At 39.3% G+C, this 20637-nt stretch overlaps 1 protein-coding gene across 7 annotated transcripts; it reads left to right on the top strand.

The window, feature by feature from the left end:
* Window positions 1–112: 112 nt before the first annotated feature.
* On the top strand, window positions 113–19047 carry LOC103457268 (uncharacterized). Of its 7 annotated transcripts, none has more exons than XM_008397304.2 (24): window positions 113–175; window positions 2782–2875; window positions 2982–3062; window positions 3170–3574; window positions 3694–5305; window positions 5393–5656; window positions 7148–7576; window positions 7657–8061; window positions 8415–8852; window positions 8971–9405; window positions 9518–9802; window positions 10132–10560; window positions 11536–11988; window positions 12211–12672; window positions 13088–13519; window positions 13839–14282; window positions 15297–15560; window positions 15657–15908; window positions 15986–16234; window positions 16336–16593; window positions 16694–16996; window positions 17077–17346; window positions 18546–18629; window positions 18767–19047. In XM_008397304.2, exons 4-24 carry the CDS (start codon window positions 3184–3186, stop codon window positions 18834–18836), a joined length of 8229 nt encoding a protein of 2742 aa, XP_008395526.1. In that variant the 5' UTR covers window positions 113–175; window positions 2782–2875; window positions 2982–3062; window positions 3170–3183; the 3' UTR covers window positions 18837–19047. The 7 variants fall into 7 exon arrangements, with proteins under 7 accessions (XP_008395526.1, XP_008395507.1, XP_008395533.1 ...); XM_008397285.2 differs by having other exon boundaries at window positions 3167–3574; XM_017309509.1 differs by lacking the exon at window positions 113–175 and adding an exon at window positions 226–460 and having other exon boundaries at window positions 3167–3574.
* The last annotated feature ends 1590 nt before the right edge of the window (window positions 19048–20637 follow it).

Here is a 20637-nt window from a genome sequence, read left to right as displayed (position 1 = left end):
GTCACGCACCTGATATTGATTGATGGTAAACGTGGCGAATGGTTTGGTATGTTTTTGGTCCAATAGTGTCATCTAGTGGATTTTAAGAGTTTTGTCTCCTTCAAAGTGAAAGTAAAAGCGCAATACAATGTTCTCAGAACGAAACACATAAAGAGAAAAGAAAGAGGTCACACTGGTAAGGCTAAACCGTATCCACAGGTTATAATTTCCCCTGTTTTCACTGAATCGTTTAGATTAAAGCCGAGGCAGGAACTATTTAGATGTACTTGTTTTCACATTTTATTGAAAATAGACGAGTATTTTTCGGTCTAATAGGACACGATGGAAGGTGTTGTTGTTTTTTTTTTATTTAGCTCTGTCAAATTGGATAAATATCTTTAATGTGTGTGTTGTTTAAGCCCAAAAGAAACGCTTTGCTGAAAAGACTCATTCATTTCTGTGCGTCTTGAAGGAGGCTCAGGTGAGGTTTTTCTATTTCCGGTCGACTTTCTACGTCCTTTTCAAAACACCAGATTCGCATGTTAACTAACTTTAATGATAACTGCAGAACTTCAGTGTAAAGGTAGAAAAAGGTGTTTATTGTGATTTTAACGGGAGTCGTTTCATCTTCTGTGAAAGGCAAACAGAGATCTTTAAACATGGAGTATTTTCAGGAGTTTAAAGTTTGCTTGATGTTAGCTTACCTAGCTATACTGTGATGTTGCTAACCAAGTAGCTTTAGCAAATGTTACAATTTGAATAACTTCACGGGTTTATGCGAATAGTTTGGTTGATCCAATGAAAACGACAATAAACTTCATAGATGTAATTTCAGTCCAACAGTAGACTAACTTTATTATAATAACTTAATTTTTGTTAAATGTAACATATAAACACCTGATGAGTTTCGTTCATGGGAGAAAGAAAATACTCAAGGTAAGTAGAAAGGACTGTTGCCTTCCTCCAAAAGGGTTTATTTTTAAATTTGCATGTTTTTTCCCCCGAGTGTTTACTCTTTGGGAACTCTGGCCCTCATGTTGCATGGTGACCACAGTTGTCCTTAGGTGTATTTCTGTATCTCTGTTGCCCCATGATGTATTGGCAACCTGTACAAGTTGTGCCAGCTTATTGAAAGGGTTAAACAGGTATCAAAAATTCACATTAGTAGCAGTGGTTTGTGTTTACAGTTATACCTCGTCTGTCAGACAATTTTAATACTTCGGTCTATTTAAACTAGAGATACAAATTTGGAGAAATTTAATATTTGCTATTACATTAGAAGTTAAAGTCGATATTAACTGATACATACAGAAATCATGTAAATTTTTCTACCCTTTAGACACAGTAAAAAAATGGCCACACCTCTGACGTTGCTTCTCTGGCTCACTGAAACACCCAACAGTCCTGTGCTTAGGCCTGTCGCAATAAACGATAAATCAATTAATCGGACGATAAATTAAACCTATCGATCTCATTTTMATTATCGTCTTTATCGTCTCTTCCGGCCTTTTTCTTTCTGTTGATGACACTGAATGAAAAAAGGTTCAGCTCCGGTGCTCTCCACTGACTCTCCCTTCCCCATTTCCTTAGTCTAATGTCCAGCGCACATTACACGAGTTGTCGGCCCATTTTCAAACCCTGAGAGACCCCTTAGCCGACAGAAATCCTAGGTATAACGGTTCGGTTCGTCGTGCCGTGTGGTGTCCAGCCACATGGGCACAAAATAATGACTAAAAGTCCAGTTAACTAATTTTAAAATCAGGCATTAATCAATGCTTTACTAGAATCTACATGTGATGGATGTGGCTAAAGTCAGCGTAAAGTCCTGASTGAATGAAAATCATTATAACCTATTTATGTCACGTTAACAAACAACAGTTGAAAACTTACAGGTTTGGTAGTAATTTGGCTCCAACTCCTCCCCTTGTCATTTCTATATTATTTGCACGAAATGTTGAATAAATATTAATGTTGTTTCCACATATCTCCGATGTCCGCTGAACTTGTTGCGCCGTTTCAGCTGTTTGGGATTCCCCTCCGTAATTTCCCCTCAGAAAGCACGGAGGAGAATCCATGCTTTCTGATTGGCTACCTGTCACATTCAGCTTTAAGCTCCCAGTCGGGGAAACCCCTGATATAGATCGGAGCGGCCACGATGATCTACCGTAACCCACCACACACTACAGGATGATCGGTTACGAAACCACAAGCGACAATCTTGGATCGGCCAACGATCTAAGATTGTCATAAGGGAAAAATAGGGGCAAAAATGGTGTAGTGTGAACTATTGCATTAGGTAATGCATTAGGTAATCGGATGTGCCCGTTTTCTCTATTTAAATCTAGTGATTACTGAAGGGCAATATAGTATACAGACTTCATAATCTGCACTCCTTTGGTTGAATTCTGTATTTATTTTCACTTTGACTTTATGTTTAGTTTTTATTCAAGTACGTATTTTGTTAATGGAGTCAGAGAATCCATTTTATTTTTGTTTTTGGTTGTTTTATTTAGTTTATCAGTTCCAGTGTTGCACCTTATTTTCAAAAGAACACGTATCAGGAAATAGCGTGTATTATTAGTCATTTCCATTAAATCAGTGTCAAAAGGTCTTGAAACAATATTATTGTTTATTGCAATAATTTTTTAGGCAATTAATCGTCCAGCAAAATTTGTTATCATGACAGGCCTACCTGTGCTCATTGAGAACATTGACTAATTTCTTTTTCTATTGTGGTTTATAATGTWGCATATGTGAGAACCTCCACGATGTTTCATTGAGATTCAATCCTTTTGTCTCTAGGTCCAGAGAAAATGAGAAAAATCACTCCTTTATTACACCGTGTAGTCCAGGCCTGTTTTCACCAACGAATATCATTTGTTGACGGTCAGAACAGGTGATGTTTAAGATTTGTTATAAAACATGCAAAAATAAATTCTACCAGTAAATGCTGATCTTACTGGATGCTTTGTATTTAGTTGTTAATTTTCTTGTTTTCTCAGTGTTGGAAGGTAATGAACCATTGATAGTTCATCATCATTTGAGACCTTATGGGCAGCTTACCCTTAATGTAGACCTTAAAGGTAAGTTCTACATTTCCTAATGTACAAATTACATTGAGTAAGTTCTAAATTACGTACCCAACGTACATAAATGTTTCTACGTTCTACGTCTGGTTTATGTGCAGAAGAGAGGTCAAGTGTCATGGCTTGTTCAAAACAGTCTGCGAAAGATTATATCGCCAATGCCAGAGTTCACCTAGTTGGAGAACTGAGGAATCTGTCAGTGATTCTTGAAAACTTGCATCAGCAAGAAGTTTTCACTGATGAAGAGGTCAATACGATAAAGGCAGAGAAAGATGACTATAATAGAACCAGAGCAATACTGGACTCGGTCACTAGAAAAGGTGAAGCAGCCTGCTACAGGTTTCTAAGGATTATTGACCAGACAAGAAGGAGAACTTTAGAGAGACCAGATTCTCTCTTTAAGAACAGTCTTGAAGCTTCAACTGAGGCTACAAAGTTTGACCTGCACCACTGGATCAGCTGCTTTTCCTTCACAGAAGATCCAGAAATTGATCACAACTACACACAGGGTAATTATTATTTTACGCTTTTCATATTTTATCTTTGTACTGATTCCTTAGTGTCATTTGTGATATAAATGCTACCATCTACAAAATGAATGTTTCTTCTTTTTATTTTTTAATCTCAGAATCAAGGCCATGCTACAGATATCAAGCAAAGTTGAAATCAAAAGCAGAAAAAGTATCAAAGGACTTTTGGAAGAGAAGTGAAAATCTTTTTGCAGAAAACAAGAAACCTGAACTGTTGTACGCTTCACTGATATTGGATATTCAAGGGAAGAATTTTCCAACAAAAATAAAGAGATTTAAAAGAGAGATGTGCCGTCCTAAAAAGTTAAGGACTTGCAGTCCAAAGCGCAAACCTGAAATCTCCCCCAGTGACCTGCTGAAAACAGATAAAAACATCCTTCTGGTTGGGAAACCTGGTATTGGAAAGACGGCTCTGAGTCATGAAATATTGAGACTGTGGTCAGAAAGAGACAACAAGGAGCTGGATTACATGTTTTATGTTGACATGAGGAAATTAACCAACATCCCACCAACCATGAGTTTGGAGGATCTACTTTTCACTGCATGCAGTGAACCAGATAAGGGCAAAGATGAAGTCTTACAGGACATAAAGTGCAACTCTGATAATGTTACTATCATTTTAGATGGAGTCACAGATTTCTCTTCATCAATTGTGAATAATCTTGTAGAGAAAGATTTCTTACCTGATGCTAAAATCATCATTACCTGTAGACCAGATAATGGGAAGGACCTTTGTCCTGAAGACTGGCTCAGAGTGGAGGTGAAAGGCTTCAGTGAGGAAACGATAAAGACATATTTGTTTTCAATTCTGGGTGAAAATCACAGAAAGGTTCTTAGAAATATGGAGCTGTTGACTCTTTGTCATGTTCCAATGTACGCACTGATGGTGGCTGCCAGCTTTCCATCAAAAGACTCTCTGCAGCCCAGAACTGTGACTGAAATATACATTAATATTGTTCGGTTTGGCCTCCAGATCAACAGCAACAAAACCAGAATCAGGAATCTCAATCAGTTCATCAAAACCAAGAGAAATGGAATCCTGTCTTTGGCTGAAGCTGCTTTTAATGCAACTGAAAGAAAAACTGTGAACCTGGAAGAACTTTCCTGTGAAGATGGCTGTGTCCTTTCCTTCCTGACAACACTTGATGTCAAAGTTACTCCTACTGAAACCACAACCCTCTACGCTTTTCTCCATTACTTGATGCAAGACTTTTTTGCAGCTCTGTGGCTTTTGAAGAATCCTGATAAAATCAGGAAGGTTTTCCAGCAGTGCCTCACCGAGGAGAAGAAACACATGAAGCATCTTATCCCGTTCATGTGCCGTTTGTTGAATGAGAAGAATCCACGTTKGATGAGCTGTCTGATTCCAGCTGAAGAGCTCCAGGAAATATCTGGATGGTTTTTCAAAGAGATAATTGACATATTTTTTCATCAGGCTGTCGCTAATATCAGTGAGCTTCATGTGGACACACTGTTTGTATATCAGTGTTTGTTTGAGTCGCAGAGCTCTGAAGTCTGCATTTCCTTTTTGGACAAACTGGACTATCATCTTGACCTCAGCAGAGCGAATCTGGACTCTTATTCCTGTTGTGCTGTGGCCTATGTGGTCACTCAGTCAAAGGACAGAAAAATAAGTCTGAACCTTCAGGATGTGACAGTCACTGCGCAAGGAATGAGACATCTGTTTGGATGTCTTAAAAACGTTGAATGGTATGAATGGATGTACTTTGTAATACTTAGTAGCGTACTTTATGACTGAGCACTCTAAATAAACATTATCATGCATTTGCCTTACAGGTACGATACCCTCAGACAGCAGCTGTGGAAGGTTTTTCTTCTCAGTGAAGAACAGATGGATTACCAAACCTTACTGGGTCTCAGTGGGAACCTGCTATACCTCCCAGTTGTGGGTAAAAAAAAGCTGTTTGACAGAGCTGTGAAAATTTTGCAGACGATTGCAACAAAGGTGAATGTTTGCCTCTACGGGGATAGAAAAGATCCACTCTGCCCGATTTTGCGCGACTCTCTTTTAGAGACTTTGCCCTGCATCAGCTCTCTCAGGTCAGTTCATTTGCTTTTTTCTAAAACATATTTAGAAATGTTATGTATATGTTGATTTTATATTTCAAATTTTTGATGAATGGTGGTTTAACATGTGAGCCATAATTCCAGTTCAAAGCATGTATGCCTCAGTTCAGGCAGATTTAGTTAGATACCGGAAATAAGACAGCTGCTGTGATGTTGCTACAATACAATCGAGACCTGGATGTATGTCTACATTTGTTTACTTCCTGTCCCATATTAATAGCAGCACACAGAGATTGCTTTATGCATTAAATTGTATTTGTTTTAGCTGTTTTTGCCAGAAGCAGGTCTAGTTTAACAATACTTAGTTGTCCTAGGAGTTTGTGTAAAAAAAAAAAAAAAAAAAAAAAAGTCAAAATTTAATTGAATGTGAAAAAGTCTAATTGTGGAGGTTTGATGGACATTGTTTCTTAATTCATCTGGCGTGTTGTTTCATTTGGAAAAAGAAAATACAGACCATTTTCAGAACGCTTCAAACAAGCTTCATTATCACTGTAGGATAAGTAGACTCTTCACTGTGATGCCACTCGTCTAGTACATCTGACAAGCTCAAGGTTTTCTGTACGAAATAAGTCTACTGGCCACCGGAATTTACTTGCATCTTACCTGTATTTTAAATAGGTTTTTATCCACCAGTAACCATGATACCAAGGATGGGTTAAGCAAAGTTTATAGTTGATGCATTGAACTGGGCGCCATAGCCCACTGCATGTTGGTGTTGTGGAGTGTCACAGTGCCTGGTAGTGCACCTCTAACTTTTTGTTGTGAGCACCATCTTTCTCTCAAACTGAATGATTTGGAAGGTGCTCCTGCAGAGCAGGTTCACCTGTATTGACATTTATATGATCCCTGTCTGAGGGATCATTTTCAGAGAACACTGTACCACTGTACACGTCAAACATGCTTGGCTCATGAGTATACAGGCTGAATTATAGTCACCCTTTTAGAGGTATCTCATTGAACGTTAGACTGAAATGAAATGCAAGTTGGAAAGCTAAAATCCCTAATCACGATCCAACATGAATCCTTATTGGCTAACATTTTCAAATCAGAAAATGTAGGAGCACCATTATTTTTTCTTTGCATTGATTGCTTGGACCGCCCATATGTTTTGTGGAGACATGCTGCGTAGACCTGTTCGAGTGTTTCACTGCGTAACTCTGCACTTTGTATAGCTTTGTTTTTAATCTGTGTATGGATGGTTGTGGYCCCTAACACCCTGTGAATACCTAGGATTTACTGGACGACCAATAGCTTTTTGAAGGACTGTGGTGACTTGAGAAACCAAAAGTCCCATGTAGTTCTCACAATGTACATTGTTTTTGCAGCTCAAACATAAATGTCACCATTTAATGCTCTTTACCAGATTATAGCATGAGCCAATTCATATCTGCAGTCCTGTATGTGCATGAGTTCAGATTGGGATACACTGAACTAAATCAAGATGTTTAATTTATGAACCTTCAGGATGACCTACAGATCTGTAGGTTCAATGAACCAGGAAGAATGCAACAACACAATGGAAAAGGATCAGAAGAACATGTTCCTGGATTTATGCTTCACAACAGCACTGCATAGCAAACAAAAGTTTCATACTGTAATGCCTGAGCTCGTGACAATTTGTCAGATTAAAACTGACTTGGTGAATACTCTTGTTGATTTACATCAACATGCAAGTAGCAAAGGGCTTTCCACTGACTTTCCAACCCTGCGACCAGTTTTCCAATCAACTCCTGCAGACTGGCTCATAGACCTCTCGGAGAGAAAGGCCTCCACCCTCCTGGAAATGCTCAAACTCCAAACAGAGAAAAAGAACGTGCAGCTGACAGGATGGTCACATGATGAGAATGAAATGAGAAACTTGCTTCAGTGTCTGCCTTATCTCTCAAAGCTCAGGTACTTTCCCATTTGAATCTTTAACACTTTCTCTTTTGGTTTGCAGTTTTTTTCTTAACTTTCGTTTTGTCTTTTATCAGTTTTGTGACTGGACTGGCTGAATCATCAGAGAACATCTGGTTCTTGGAAATGTTGATCTGTGCTGCGGCAGAAATGAAAGAGCAGACAGGAGTAAATATGCTGGATCTGTTATCAGTTTGCACATATAAAGGAACTCCGCTCCAGTGGAAATGGTGTGATTTCCTGCTGGACCTGTACTCCTCTAAGACTGAAACAGACCTGACTTTTTCATCATTCCTGTCAGTCCTCCAGTCAGCAGATCCTGCAATATGGTTTGTTTACCTCTCAAAGACGAAGGCCTCCATGCTACTGGACGTTCTAAAACTTCAGTCAGGGAAGAAACAAGTTAATCTGACTGGCTGGTCACATGAAGAGGCTGAATTAAGGAGTTTCCTACAGTGTCTGCCTTATATCTCACAACTCAGGTAAATGAGTCCTATATTACTGATCTTATATAGTATATAATATCACATTTTAAGACAGTTTCAATAATACCAATGAGTTATGGGCAAAAATGTCACTATAATATTTATTTATTTATTTATTTTTACTTTTTCTACTATTTTTCTACTAATTGTACTACCTCAAAGTGAAGCAAATGTGCTAAAATTAAAAAAGGCAATAGGGATTGATTTGCTAATGGTAAAAGAAATTTAAGATTAYAGATTTTATGATGATTATGATTAATTACTGGTTTTGAGATACAGTTGTGTGGCGTTATGTCTTCCAGAGATAGATGTGTGTATAAATAATATATTTTTTCTTTTTGTTGTTGCAGTGTGGTTCCTCTTTGGTCAAGCTCTGTTGAGCAAAAAAGATTCTTAACCAGGCTTTTCTGTGCTGCAGCAGAGAGAGACAAGCAGACAGGAGAGAAAATACTGGAGCTGTTAGGATCAGTCTGCAGATACGAGCATTTTCCATTCAATAACAGATTCGTCGATGAAACATGTAGACGTAATTTCCTGCTGGATCTGTACTCCCAGATGAAGGATTGTGAGACTGAAACGGGCTTAAGTCTCCTTCCATCAATACAGTCAGTTTTCCAGTCAGCTCCTGAAATCTGGACTTTAGACCTTTCAAAGATAAAGACCTCCATCCTCCTGGAAGTGTTGAAAGTCCAAACAGAGAAGAAACAAGTGAAGGTGACAGGCTGGTCATATGAAGAACGTGAAGTGAGGAACCTCCTAATGTGTTTGCCTTATATATCCAAGTTCAGGTACATCAACTGTATTTCAATTTCTATCTGAACAGGATAGTTTTTAATAATTAGACTGTATTTTATGACGGTTAAATATTAAAGTTGGTGGTAAATGTATTTCTTCTTCTTCCTCTAGATTTGTTCCTGAGAGCTCAAAACTTCATGAGCAAACCAGTTTCTTGGTGACTCTGTACTGTGCAGCAGCAGAGAGAGAACAGCAGACAGGAGAGAAGATGCTGGAGCTGTTGGCATCAGTCTGCACGTTTAAAATAATACCTGTGAGCGACATGGATATGAACGAGCAAGCCCAGAAGGCTTTCCTGTTGAGTTTGTACGGTCAGGCGATGGACTGTGAGACGAAAACAGGCTTGAGTCTGTTTCCTTTGTTAAAGTCTGTTTTCCAGTCTGTTGCTAATGTCTGGATAACTGACCTCTCAGAGAGAAATACCTTAATGCTGCGGGAACTGATAATCCAATCAGAGAAGAAACAAGTGGTTTTGAAAGCCTGCTCACATGAAGAGGGAGAAGTGAAGAGTTTCCTAGAGTGTCTGCCTTTTTTCTCACAGCTCAGGTACAACCCTTAAGTTTTTAAACGTCTTTATATAATCTGTCTTATTTTCAGTAATTGTTCATTTTAATATAATTAGTTTAACCATTAAATTTWTTTTGTGTGAATTGTTTAGCTTTGAGCCTTGGGTATCGGAAGCTTCTGAAGAAATCCGGTTTCTCCGGAGTTTGTTCTGCACAGCAGCAGAAAAAGATAAACAAAAGGAAATGAAGACGCTGGATATGTTGGCATCAATATACATCTATAAAGAAGCACCTCTTAAACAGAAATGGTCTGAATTCCTGCTGGAGTTGTTCTCTTATGAGCTTAAAACAGGCTTGAGTGTCCTCCCATTGCAGAGAGCCACCGTCATACTCTTCAAAGTGCTGAAGCTCAAGTCAAGCAGGATACAGGGACCCAGGTAAGTCAACTGCTGGATCAAATTATCCATGTCAGCAAGATTTAGCAACTTCCAATACAACAGAAGAAGACAAAACTTTTTTGAAAGACCAGAGATAAACTAAACAACCCAATATGTCAAAAAGATAAATGAAGCATCTCACAGAAGCATAATCACAACAAAGAAATATGGAGTTAATATTGGTTTACTGTAAAAACAAAATATCTTGCCAAGTATTTTGGTCTAGTTTGTATTACATATGTCTTAATACACTTGAAATAAGACAAAACAGACAACAATGTGGCACAGCTCAGATCAAATCATCACTAATTGTTTCCTTCTTGTTACAGGATTGCATCTGGGAGCTCAGATCTTCATGAACAAAGGAGGTTCCTGGTGAATCTGTTCTGTGAAGCAGCAGAGAGAGAACAGCAGACAGGAGAGAAGATGGTTGACATGTTGGCACCACTCTGCAGACATAAAACATTCCCTTTTAAAGCTGGTGATAAATATCCGGTTGACTTCCTGCTGGATCTGTACATGCAGGTGAAGGACAGGGAGACTAAAACAGGTCGGAGTCTTGTTCCATCATTACAGTCAGTTTTCCAGTCAGCTCCTGAACTCTGGACCACAAAGCTCTCACAAAAAAAGACCTCTGACTTTATGGAAGTGATGAAACTCCAAGCAGAGAAGAAACGAGTGAAGCTGACAGACTGCTCACATGAAGAGAGTGAAGTGTGGAGTTTCCTGCAGTGTCTGCCTTTTATCTCACAGCTCAGGTACAGCCATTTTACTCCATGTTCTTTTAACTTGAACTTTTCGATCTCTAATTTTTTAAAGCATAAAATAGCTTTTAATGACAAGCCCATTATTGGTACCCCTAGTATGGTTAGAGGAACACACCCAGTACTGGCTGTAGTCTATTTATTATTTTAAAGAGTTATGATGATTTATCTTTTTTTTAAAGGAATATTTTATTTTTCTGGGGGTCAACACTAATTACTTTGAGGCCAATATATGTAGTATAAAGGCCACAGTGCCCTGGTGGAGAAGAAATGGGACTGCAGACCCATCTGGCTCATAAAACTTGCAAGTATCCATTTAGACTGTGAAAATTAAGGCATTTGTCACGAGGAATGTAATCAATCTGAACGCTCGACTGTGAAATCTCAACCGTGAGTGTGAAGCCTGCAGTATGTGGGATCTTCAAGTCAAGATACAGGCCAGAGTTTTCCATTAGTAGCTAGATTGCTTGTTTGTAGTTGGAGAAAGAAGTTATTTCAATAATTCAGCTGCAAAGTTGGGCTTTTTTGTTAATAAATTCCCTGACGTAATTTGAAATAAGACTGTCAGTGATTATTGTGGTTTGTGTGAAAAGTTTTTTTCTGCCAGTGGTTCTGAATTATGGTTCCAGTTTATGGATAGTGGCCCAATTCAACTGAAGACATTTTAACTTTCTTAATGTAATTAATAACAAATTATTAGTCAGGATTATTAATAATTACATAAGATAAACATTGACTCCATTTAAAGTATTCCAACATGGGTTCACTACAACAGCTTGTATAACTTTCCTCAACATCACTCTCTTCAACTTGAAGCAATCACCTCTAGATAAAAGTCTGCGTAAAAGTACCGAAAACGCAGCTAGCATTCAAACCCCATCACATACAAGATGGAGTCAATCAAAAGAGTGTGGAGTTTGTTTTCTCATAAATTGATAAAATCATAAATGTTTCTTTWTTTTTTTTTAGCTTCAATTTGGATGACTGGGATGATTCCAGTTATGATCCTGATAAACAATCCAGGTTCTTAGTGGATCTGTTCTGTGCAGCAGCAGAGAGAGAACAGCAGACAGGAGAGAAGATGCTYGAATGTTTTGCATCAGTCTGCAGATATAAAACATTCCCTTTTGATGACATTCACGCTGACGATGAAGATAGAAGTGACTTCCTGTTGGATCTGTACTCCCAGATGAAGGACAGAGAGTTTAAAGCAGGACTGAGTCTCCTTCCATCATTAATGTCAATTTTCCAGTCAGCTCCCAAAGCCTGGTTTATAAACCTCTCAAAAAGAAAGACCTCCGACTTCGTGGAAGTGATGAAACTCCAATTAGAGAAGAAACCAGTGAAGCTGACAGACTGCTCACATGACGAGAGTGAAGTGAGGAGTTTCCTGCAGTGTCTGCCTTTTATCTCACAGCTCRGGTACAGTTATATTATTTCACTCTGTTTTAATGAGTCGTATTTGTACTGTTATCTTGTATATGCCTAAAAACAATGTTCATCTGCTCTTATCAAACACGTTTTTATCTTTTAATTTCATCACATTCTGTCAGATGTGTAAAAGATAGATTCTATCAGTAGTGTGGTTGTTTTTATGCAGCTCAGATCAAATCTTTGCTAAATGTTTCCTCCTTGTTGTTCCAGTTTGGATGATGGTGAGGGTCACAGCTGTGATCCTGATGAACAAACTGGGTTCTTGGTTAATCTGTTCTGTGCAGCAGCAGAGAGGGAACAGCAGACAGGAGAGAAAATATTGGACATGTTGGCAGCTGTCTGCAAATTTGAAAGATTTAGTTTTCAAAATGAAAAAACAGATAATGATGGTGATGCCATCAAAGATCGCCTTGACTTTCTGTTGGATCTCTTTTCCTATGTGAAGGAGTGTGAGACTAAATCAGGTCTGAGTCTCCTTCCATCATTACAGTCAGTTTTCCAGTCAGCTCCTGAAATCTGGACCATAAACCTTTGTAAGAGAAAGACCTCCGTCCTCCTGGAAGTGATGAAACTCCAATTGGAGAAGAAACAAGTGAATCTGACAGACTGCTCACATGAAGAGAGTGAAGTGAGGAGTTTCCTGCAGTGTCTGCCTTTTATCTCACAGCTCAGGTACAGCCATATTTCACAAAGATTTAATTATAGTTCTGACAACAACACTTTAACCTTCATAAACAGCATATCCATGGCAATATTTTATATCAAACTAATATTTGTTTGGTATAAAATTCAAGCTTTCAGACTTTATTCACATGCAGTCATATCTTAATTACTTGATAAATTAATTTCAGAAGAAAACATTGTTCTCAACACAACACATTTCTGTGCCAAAAAAGATCGAAAATTTGATGGTTTGAGATAAACATGTGAAACATTGACACCAGGACTGAATAGAAATATGAGTTAGGAGTTTTTTTTATTTCATCACATAAACAACATAAATTTAGAAGTTAGCCAAACAATAGTGTCTGGTTGTATTTTTGCAGCTGAGGACAGATCAAGATTAAATGTTTTCTTATTTTTCCAGGTTTGATCATCTGAACTTAGATCTTCATGAAGGAACCAGCTTCTTGGTGAATCTGTTCTGTGCAGCAGCAGAGAGAGAACAGCAGACAGGAGAGAAGATGCTGGAGATGTTAGCATCAGTCTGTAGATATGAGGATTTCCCTTTATGCTATAGTAGTAAATATCAGAGTGACTTCCTGCTGGATCTGTACTCCCAGATGAAGGACAGAGAGATTAAATCAGGTCCGAGTCTCCTTCCATCATTACAGTCAGTTTTCCAGTCAGCAGCTCATTTAGTCTGGACCATAAAGCTCTCAGAGAGAAAGACCTCCATCCTCCTGGAAGTGATGAAACTCCAATCAGAGAAGAAACCAGTGGAGTTGACAGACTGCTCACATGAAGAGAGTGATGTGAGGAGTTTCCTGCAGTGCCTGCCTTTTATCTCACAGCTCAGGTACAGTCATTATATTTTATCTAAGTTATGAAAATGAATGGCATTTGAATATTTTGTGAAAGTTAATGGTGCCATATGTAATATTTACATACATCTTTATCCACATATACATAAATACACTCCATTCTGATTTAATTGGTAGTGTGTTTAACTTCTCCTTTGCAACCAGATTATAAAAGGTTAATAAAGTAAGTTCTTCCTACATGAAGTCAACTACATATCATATGTTCCTAAGGCACCCACATGCCTAGCAACAACTAAGGTTGAATTTATGCAGCTAAGATCAAACCATCATTAATTGTCTCCTTTTTTGTTATAGCTTTGATCGTCGAAGCTCAGATCTTCATGAACAAACCAGGTTCTTAGTGAATCTGTTCTGTGCAGCAGCAGAGAGAGAACAGCAGACAGGAGAAAAGATGCTGGAGATGTTGGCATCAGTCTGCAGATGGAAAACATTCCCTTTTGATGACAGATGCCTGACTAATTTTGAATATGGATACAGAAAATCCCAGAGTGACTTCCTGCTGGATCTGTACTGCCAGATGAAGGACAGAGAGACTAAATCAGGTCTGAGTCTCCTTCCATCATTACAGTCAGTTTTCCAGTCAGTTCCTGAAGTCTGGACCATAAAGCTCTCAGAGAGAAAGACCTCCATCCTCCTGGAAGTGATGAAACTCCAACCAGTAATGCTGACAGACTGCTCACATGAAGAGAGTGAAGTGAGGAGTTTCCTAAAACTTCTGCCTTTTATCTCACAGCTCAGGTACAGTCACCATACTTCAATTTTTCAAGTATGTGTTGGAGCCTAATACCAACTTCATTACAATGTTTCATATCACATCGTCATATTTCAGTTGCTTTATAAAATTAACCAAATTTTATGAAAGGAGCACTAGACTCTAGATATGCGCAGACCAATTTTTTCTTCAATTTCCTAGTGTTCAGGTTTGAAGTATATAGCTCTGAAATAAGCTGGGGAGCAGGCCCGTGCAGAGACCACTAAAGGGGCTGGTGCTCAACAACAAAAAAGGGCACATCTAACCGYATTCTAGGACAGAATATTAACAAAGCCTCACAGCTTTCAGAGTTTAATAAACAATGATAAATTACAAAAATGTGAGATACACAATCAAAGCTAATGAACATCTCCATATAGAGCATAACACTATGCCCATGTAAGATATTTTATTAGTAATTTCTTTCTGCAGGTCTACTTTGTTATAGGAAAGTATTGCAATATTCAAACCCGCAATTTAGCAAGATATGTAAATCAGAGCTCGACCACCAGACATACTTTGTCTTTACAGAATTACACTATTTAAAATATATACACGGGCACAATGCAACCTTTTAGTGATTGTAATCTATAAAAAAGAGCTGCCTGTTTGCTGCAGTGGAGATGAAGACGGTCCATTCAGGAAAACAGAGCTGCATCAAACTTTAACGTGGAACTGCAGAAAAGAAACAAAACAAAAGCAAAAATTGAATTGTTAATGCATGCCACCTTGAGAAAAGCCTACTGAGTTTTGCTTAAAAAAACGTTTAAAAAATTTTAAATCACACATTTTTGACTCATGAAGTTAACTTTTTTTGCAAAACAAACTTATTTGCGCTTGTCAGAAATATTTTCTTGCTATTCTAAGTTTTTGTTTGTGACTCAAAGTTTTGCTCATTCTCACATGATGTCTTGGCCTGCTCTGGCCTATTACTCCAGGATTTATCCTAGAAAAACACAAAGTTTTGTTTTTCTCATCTTTCCATTGTTTCTCTGTTTCAGGTGTATGCCAAGGTTTTTCCAGAGTGTTTGTTCGTCTCTATCAATGAGATCCAGAGAGGAGATCCAGCAGATGGTGTCTCTCCTGCATCTTCTGAACTTCAAACTTTTTCTAACAGGAGAGTTGAATGATAAAACCTGCGGCTCTGTGGGAAAAGTTCTCCCCCTGTGTGGATCTAAAGTGGATCTGATCCTCACAGACAGTCGGATGTCCGTCAGAGGAGCTGCTGTCCTCTTCAGATCTACAACACAGCTCCACAGTCTGAGGCAGGAACCTGAAGAACAATATCTCTTTCTCACCACTTATCTGCTGTTGACCCTTCATGTTGATGTCCTTCATCTCTGTTCTTCTCTCTGATCCAGACTCTCCAACAGTCTGGCCTTGTTCCTGTCACAGTGGGTGAGAAGAGGCAGAGTGGCCTGTCTTGTGGTCCTAGAAGAGCTTTCTGTGGTGTCCACCAAAGCTCAGCCACAGAGAGTCTTGTTGAAGGTCGGCAGCAGTTTGGCGTCTCTGCTGAGGTTCTGGACAGTGGGACGGTTGGACCTGACTGAGTCCGGACTCCCTGCTCAGAGTCTCTTCAGTCTGCTGCTTCATGATGCTCCTCTCACTCTCAGGTAAACATCTTCATCATCTCTATCAGAAAGTAAACGGATCAGAAACACAGTAAGAGTTTAATCTGTGATTTCTGCAGACTGAGTGAAGAGAAACTCCAGCAGCTTCTGGTTCTCCTCCATGAGGTCCAAGAACAAGACAGGACATTGTCCCTCTTGAATAAGGTTGGTGGAGACCTGAGCTCCTGCACATTGAGCTGGGAGCTTCTTCACTACCTGCTGCAGCAGCCGACAGCTCAGTCMATCACTGTGGATCTGAAGAAGAACCAATTCTTAGAGGATAGAGCTGCTCAGCTGCTGCCCTTTCTGCACAGGATGGTGATTCAAAGGTGGAGGTTTTTGTCTGTTAATACATAGTTGGTCTGATCCTCAGCAGCTTCTGGTTTCTGGAAGTAACAAGTGTTGTGGTGAATCCTCTGTCTGCTTTCAGGCCCAGTCCCAACTTCGTTAGGACGTCCATCAGGGAGATCTTCAGGACTCACTACAGTCACATGATACCCGGGTTGCTGAGGTCACTGGATCATGTGATCAACCTGGACTGCACAGAGCTGGACTCAGAGGACTGTGATGCTCTGCTGTTCATCCTCAGACACAGTGATGGAGTTAAACTGAAGCTGCTGTGGAGCTCCATCCCAGCAGAGGGAATACAGTCCATCCTCTCTCTGCTGCACACAGTTTCTGATCTCAGGTCAGATATCAGAGCCTGCTCCTCAGGACTCCTTCCCATRATGAACCATTCCCTCCTGTTCATTAACTGGTTGGTTTTCTTTCTTCTCTGTTCCCACCAGTGTGGACAGGAATCTCCTGCTGAGGTTAATCCACTGCTGCGCTTCCTCTGACAGCCAGCAGGGGGCAGCRTCAGACTTACTGTGGACTCTGCAGCACAGGTTGGATCTGTCCTGCTCCTCCTGTGTGAATCTACCAGAGGAGGATCAGACTGAGCCTCTGAGTGTGACGGCTGCTGACTGCAGGGCCGTCTCCACCGTCCTGAGACACAGCAGCAGAGACACACAGCTGGACCTGAGAGACTGTGAGGTGGAGGACAGCGGGCTGGACCTGCTGTTTCCTSTCCTGGACAAAGTCCGTCTCAGGTGAGTAAGATGGACCCTGAAGCAGAAAGAAGTTTGTTAACCTTCATGTTGATGTTCTTTGGTCTGTTTTTCCTGTTTAGAGTCAGTAAGACGGTCCTGGTCCAGCTTCTGTCTCTGCTTGCTGTGAACAATCAGAGGGACACAGTGAGACGGACAATGTCCCTGTGCAGAGCTCTGGGAGGAGAACTGGACCTGAGTCACTACCCACTGGATCAGAGGCTCTGTGGAGCTCTGGTTCTGATGCTGGACTACTCTGAAGGTCTAACAGAGCTGGACCTCAGTCACTGCCAGCTGACAGACCAACTGCTGCTCCAACTCATCAGACATCTGCACAAAGTCCACAACCTGGAGTAAGTGTCCCAGACTGTCCCTTCTGGGGGAGCCAAACACAAACATTCCCTTGGTTTTAATCCAGTCAAAGTGGAGCACCTGATGCAGTAATATTTCAGCCAAACATTTCAGCCGTGTTGCTGTCCCTGTTGGTGTCTTTACGATGAGGACAGACTTGTGTCCAGCAGGATATCTGGAACCTGTCACTGGCCTCCCTGGTTCAGAATGATCATCGTTGTATAACAGGTGGTCACTGACGTTTGGTGCTCAGCAAAAACATCTCTGTTGTTCACCACCAAGTCCAGAGACCCTTATCTCTCAAGGTCTGGACCCTAATCACATTTTGTGCCACCTATTGCTGTATAGCGTTTTGTTATCAAGTTGGGTGCCACCTTTTGCTGCTGCATGAAGCATAGGTGACTCGTTATTGCTTTGGGTGCCAACTATTCCTATATCAGTGGCACGTTGGGCGCCAACAATTGCTGTATAGGTGGCTTGTTGGCACATTGATTGCCATCTGTTGTTCTACATGGTACTTGATTCCACCCAACTAACTTCCTACCCATCTATTGTTTTATGAATGACTTGTTAGTGCGTGTTGTGCCAGTTGTTGCTGTATAGGTGTCTTGTTAGCACATTGATCGCCATCTGTTGTTGTTTGTGGTGGTTAGCCCCACCCAACTAACTTCCTTCTCTAAGAGGTTAATAACTAACCAGCTYTTTACCCCAGGATTTTTATTCAGGATTTGTTCTGAATCTATTTAGCTGGATTTTTGGAAAAGACTCGTTTTGATTCTTAAGGGTTACCTATGTCCCATTCTCTTTCTTCAGCCAGATCGAGTAACCATCAGTSAGTGAAGTTTYACAAAGCAGTCATTAAACAGCTGCTTTCCCTCTATTACAACTAGCTCTGGACACTGATCCAAGTATGTTTTAGTGACTCATGTAGAGTCACAGGGGTGTTGTTTGAATAACGTTGGGMTTTTTAATACTTCTCATAAATTTACAAACTTTACACTAAGACTATTGTACCACTTAATTGAATGTTCACAACTTCTCTAAAATTTCAAATGGTTCTTTAATTAGTACGGCTTTGCAGTGGTCAATGCAGCTGAATTTCCATTATTTTAATACATGGATATTGGGATTGATCTCACCTAATTTCAACATGTTCCCAGTAGAACCCAACATAATGTTCTGTGTTGTGTTTGTGTTCCAGTCTGAGTCACAATCAGATCACTGATGCCTCCACTGCTGAGTTACTCCACCTGGTCTCCATCAATCCCTCCATTGGTTCTGTGAGGTGAGCAGACACTCAGCAAAGCTCCATCAGTTTAGAAGTTTATMATYAGAGGATTCCTGTCTGATCTCTGAGCATCTGAATCCATGTTGTTGTGTCTGAAAGAGTCACATCTGTTCCCCGATTTGCTATGTTTCTAGACTCTTCAGCAGCAACAAGATCATCAACAAAACTCCTTTTAAGGACAACATGAAGTTTGAATTCTCTTGAAGCAGCTGTCAATCAGCAGGTTTAGTGACCAACAGGAAGACCTCGTCTCTGGTCTAATTAAAAACCGTCTCATCTGGGCGATAAGATGGACATAGCGGCTTCTGACACTAAGCCAGTTTACAGATGGATGTTCCACCAAAACACTAATTTAAATGCAGTTTTCTTTTTAATATTTTTTTTCTGGAAAGAGATTTTCTTTTTTACAAGTTTATCTTAAAAGTTTGTGTTGTTTATTTTACAAATGTAAAATGTTAATGAGATTTTACATCATGTGGTAATTTATTTTCAGTTTATTCTGATGATGTGCAATTTGATATATTTATGTGTTAATTTTAGGTCTAAACTGAATCTAGAGAATTTTGGAGAGACTTTACGGTTTTTCAAATCAGGGAATATCATTGCTGGGATGCTTTATTTATTCAGACTCTACAGAAATAGTCTTTTTTTTTTTTTTTTACTTTTGAATAATTTTATTGTGCAATTGTCTTTTTCCACAAAATACAAGCCTGACCTCAGATAAATATTCAGATAGATTTTGTGTATCTGATTTATTTATCATGTCGTTATTTAATAATTATGTTAAAATGTTGGTTCCTGGCTTATGGTGAGTCAATAAAGTTATTAATGATCTTTTTTTCCCCATGTGCTTGATTACAAGGATTTGCTGCACTTTCATGGAGAAATTAACAAAACCTAAAAAAATTACTTTTCATGTTTCATGAGACTTCCTGTCTTTATTGTATTAAAATAATTTGAACCTTTTAATAGATTTTGTATAGGATCAGGATTGATGTCCTGAAAAAGGTTTTATTTAGTCTGAACAGAACCATCCTATTAATTAAAATATTCAAGGCACATTAGCTAATCTTTTAGTCAAAATAAACCAGTTAAAGTGTTATTCAAACAGCAATTAAAGCAAATGGTTATATAACACTGCTAGGTTTGCCCGTAGCTTCTTTAACTTAGTTGAACGACAGCATTTCCTGTTTCCTGTATTTTATTTTGAAGGAACTCGCAGGAAGCGTATATTTATAATTTTACCAGCTTTATCGTTAGTTGTAATAATTACCATTTGCAGCCACCAGGGGGCATAAATCCGCTGCTCAAAATGCGGTACCCATCGGTATGTTGTAGCGCTGTAGTTAGCTCGTTTCCAGCTCCGTAGCAGCGAGTTAAGTGGGTCACAGTTAGATAAATTACCACAGATATTTATCCTGGGATCAATTCGGTGTTCAGTGTTTTTTCTGTGCGTGTAAATAATTAGCAGCTCCTCAGGCCTGAAAACAGACCGTATAGACTCAGAATGAAGCTAGCGATCCTAACCAATTAGCATGTTTTTAGCGCTGAAGCTGATTTTGTCTTCCAATTTTACACACAAACTCTTGATTATCTGCAGGTGCAGATCTACACACTGATGCCGAACAGTAGCATATGTCCTTCAGCTTACAAATAAGCGTTTATAACTTTATTAATCTAATCATAAGATTTTAGTATGTAGTTGCGGGCTGCTACCACTCGATGGCAGTAGACGGAGAACGCTCAGGGGCAAATGACATTTAAAATAAAAAATATTGCTTTATCATAGCAATATAAGATTTAAAAAATATGTTTTTATTAATCATATTATGCATTGTTATTTTTAGTTACGCTCCATGTGAATAAAAGGGCAGAAATCGCTTTGATCTGATTTAAAAAGAACTGAAATTCTAATTACAGCTGTAGTTACCTTCTATGTCCACCAGATGGCACAAGTCTCCCTGCTCTGCCTTAAAAGTTATGTACTTTTTGCCATAAACTGTCT

Source organism: Poecilia reticulata, linkage group LG2, assembly GCF_000633615.1.
Source record: "Poecilia reticulata strain Guanapo linkage group LG2, Guppy_female_1.0+MT, whole genome shotgun sequence".
Classification (NCBI taxonomy): Eukaryota; Metazoa; Chordata; class Actinopteri; order Cyprinodontiformes; family Poeciliidae; genus Poecilia; species Poecilia reticulata.
This window is presented reverse-complemented; position numbering and strand designations above follow the sequence as displayed.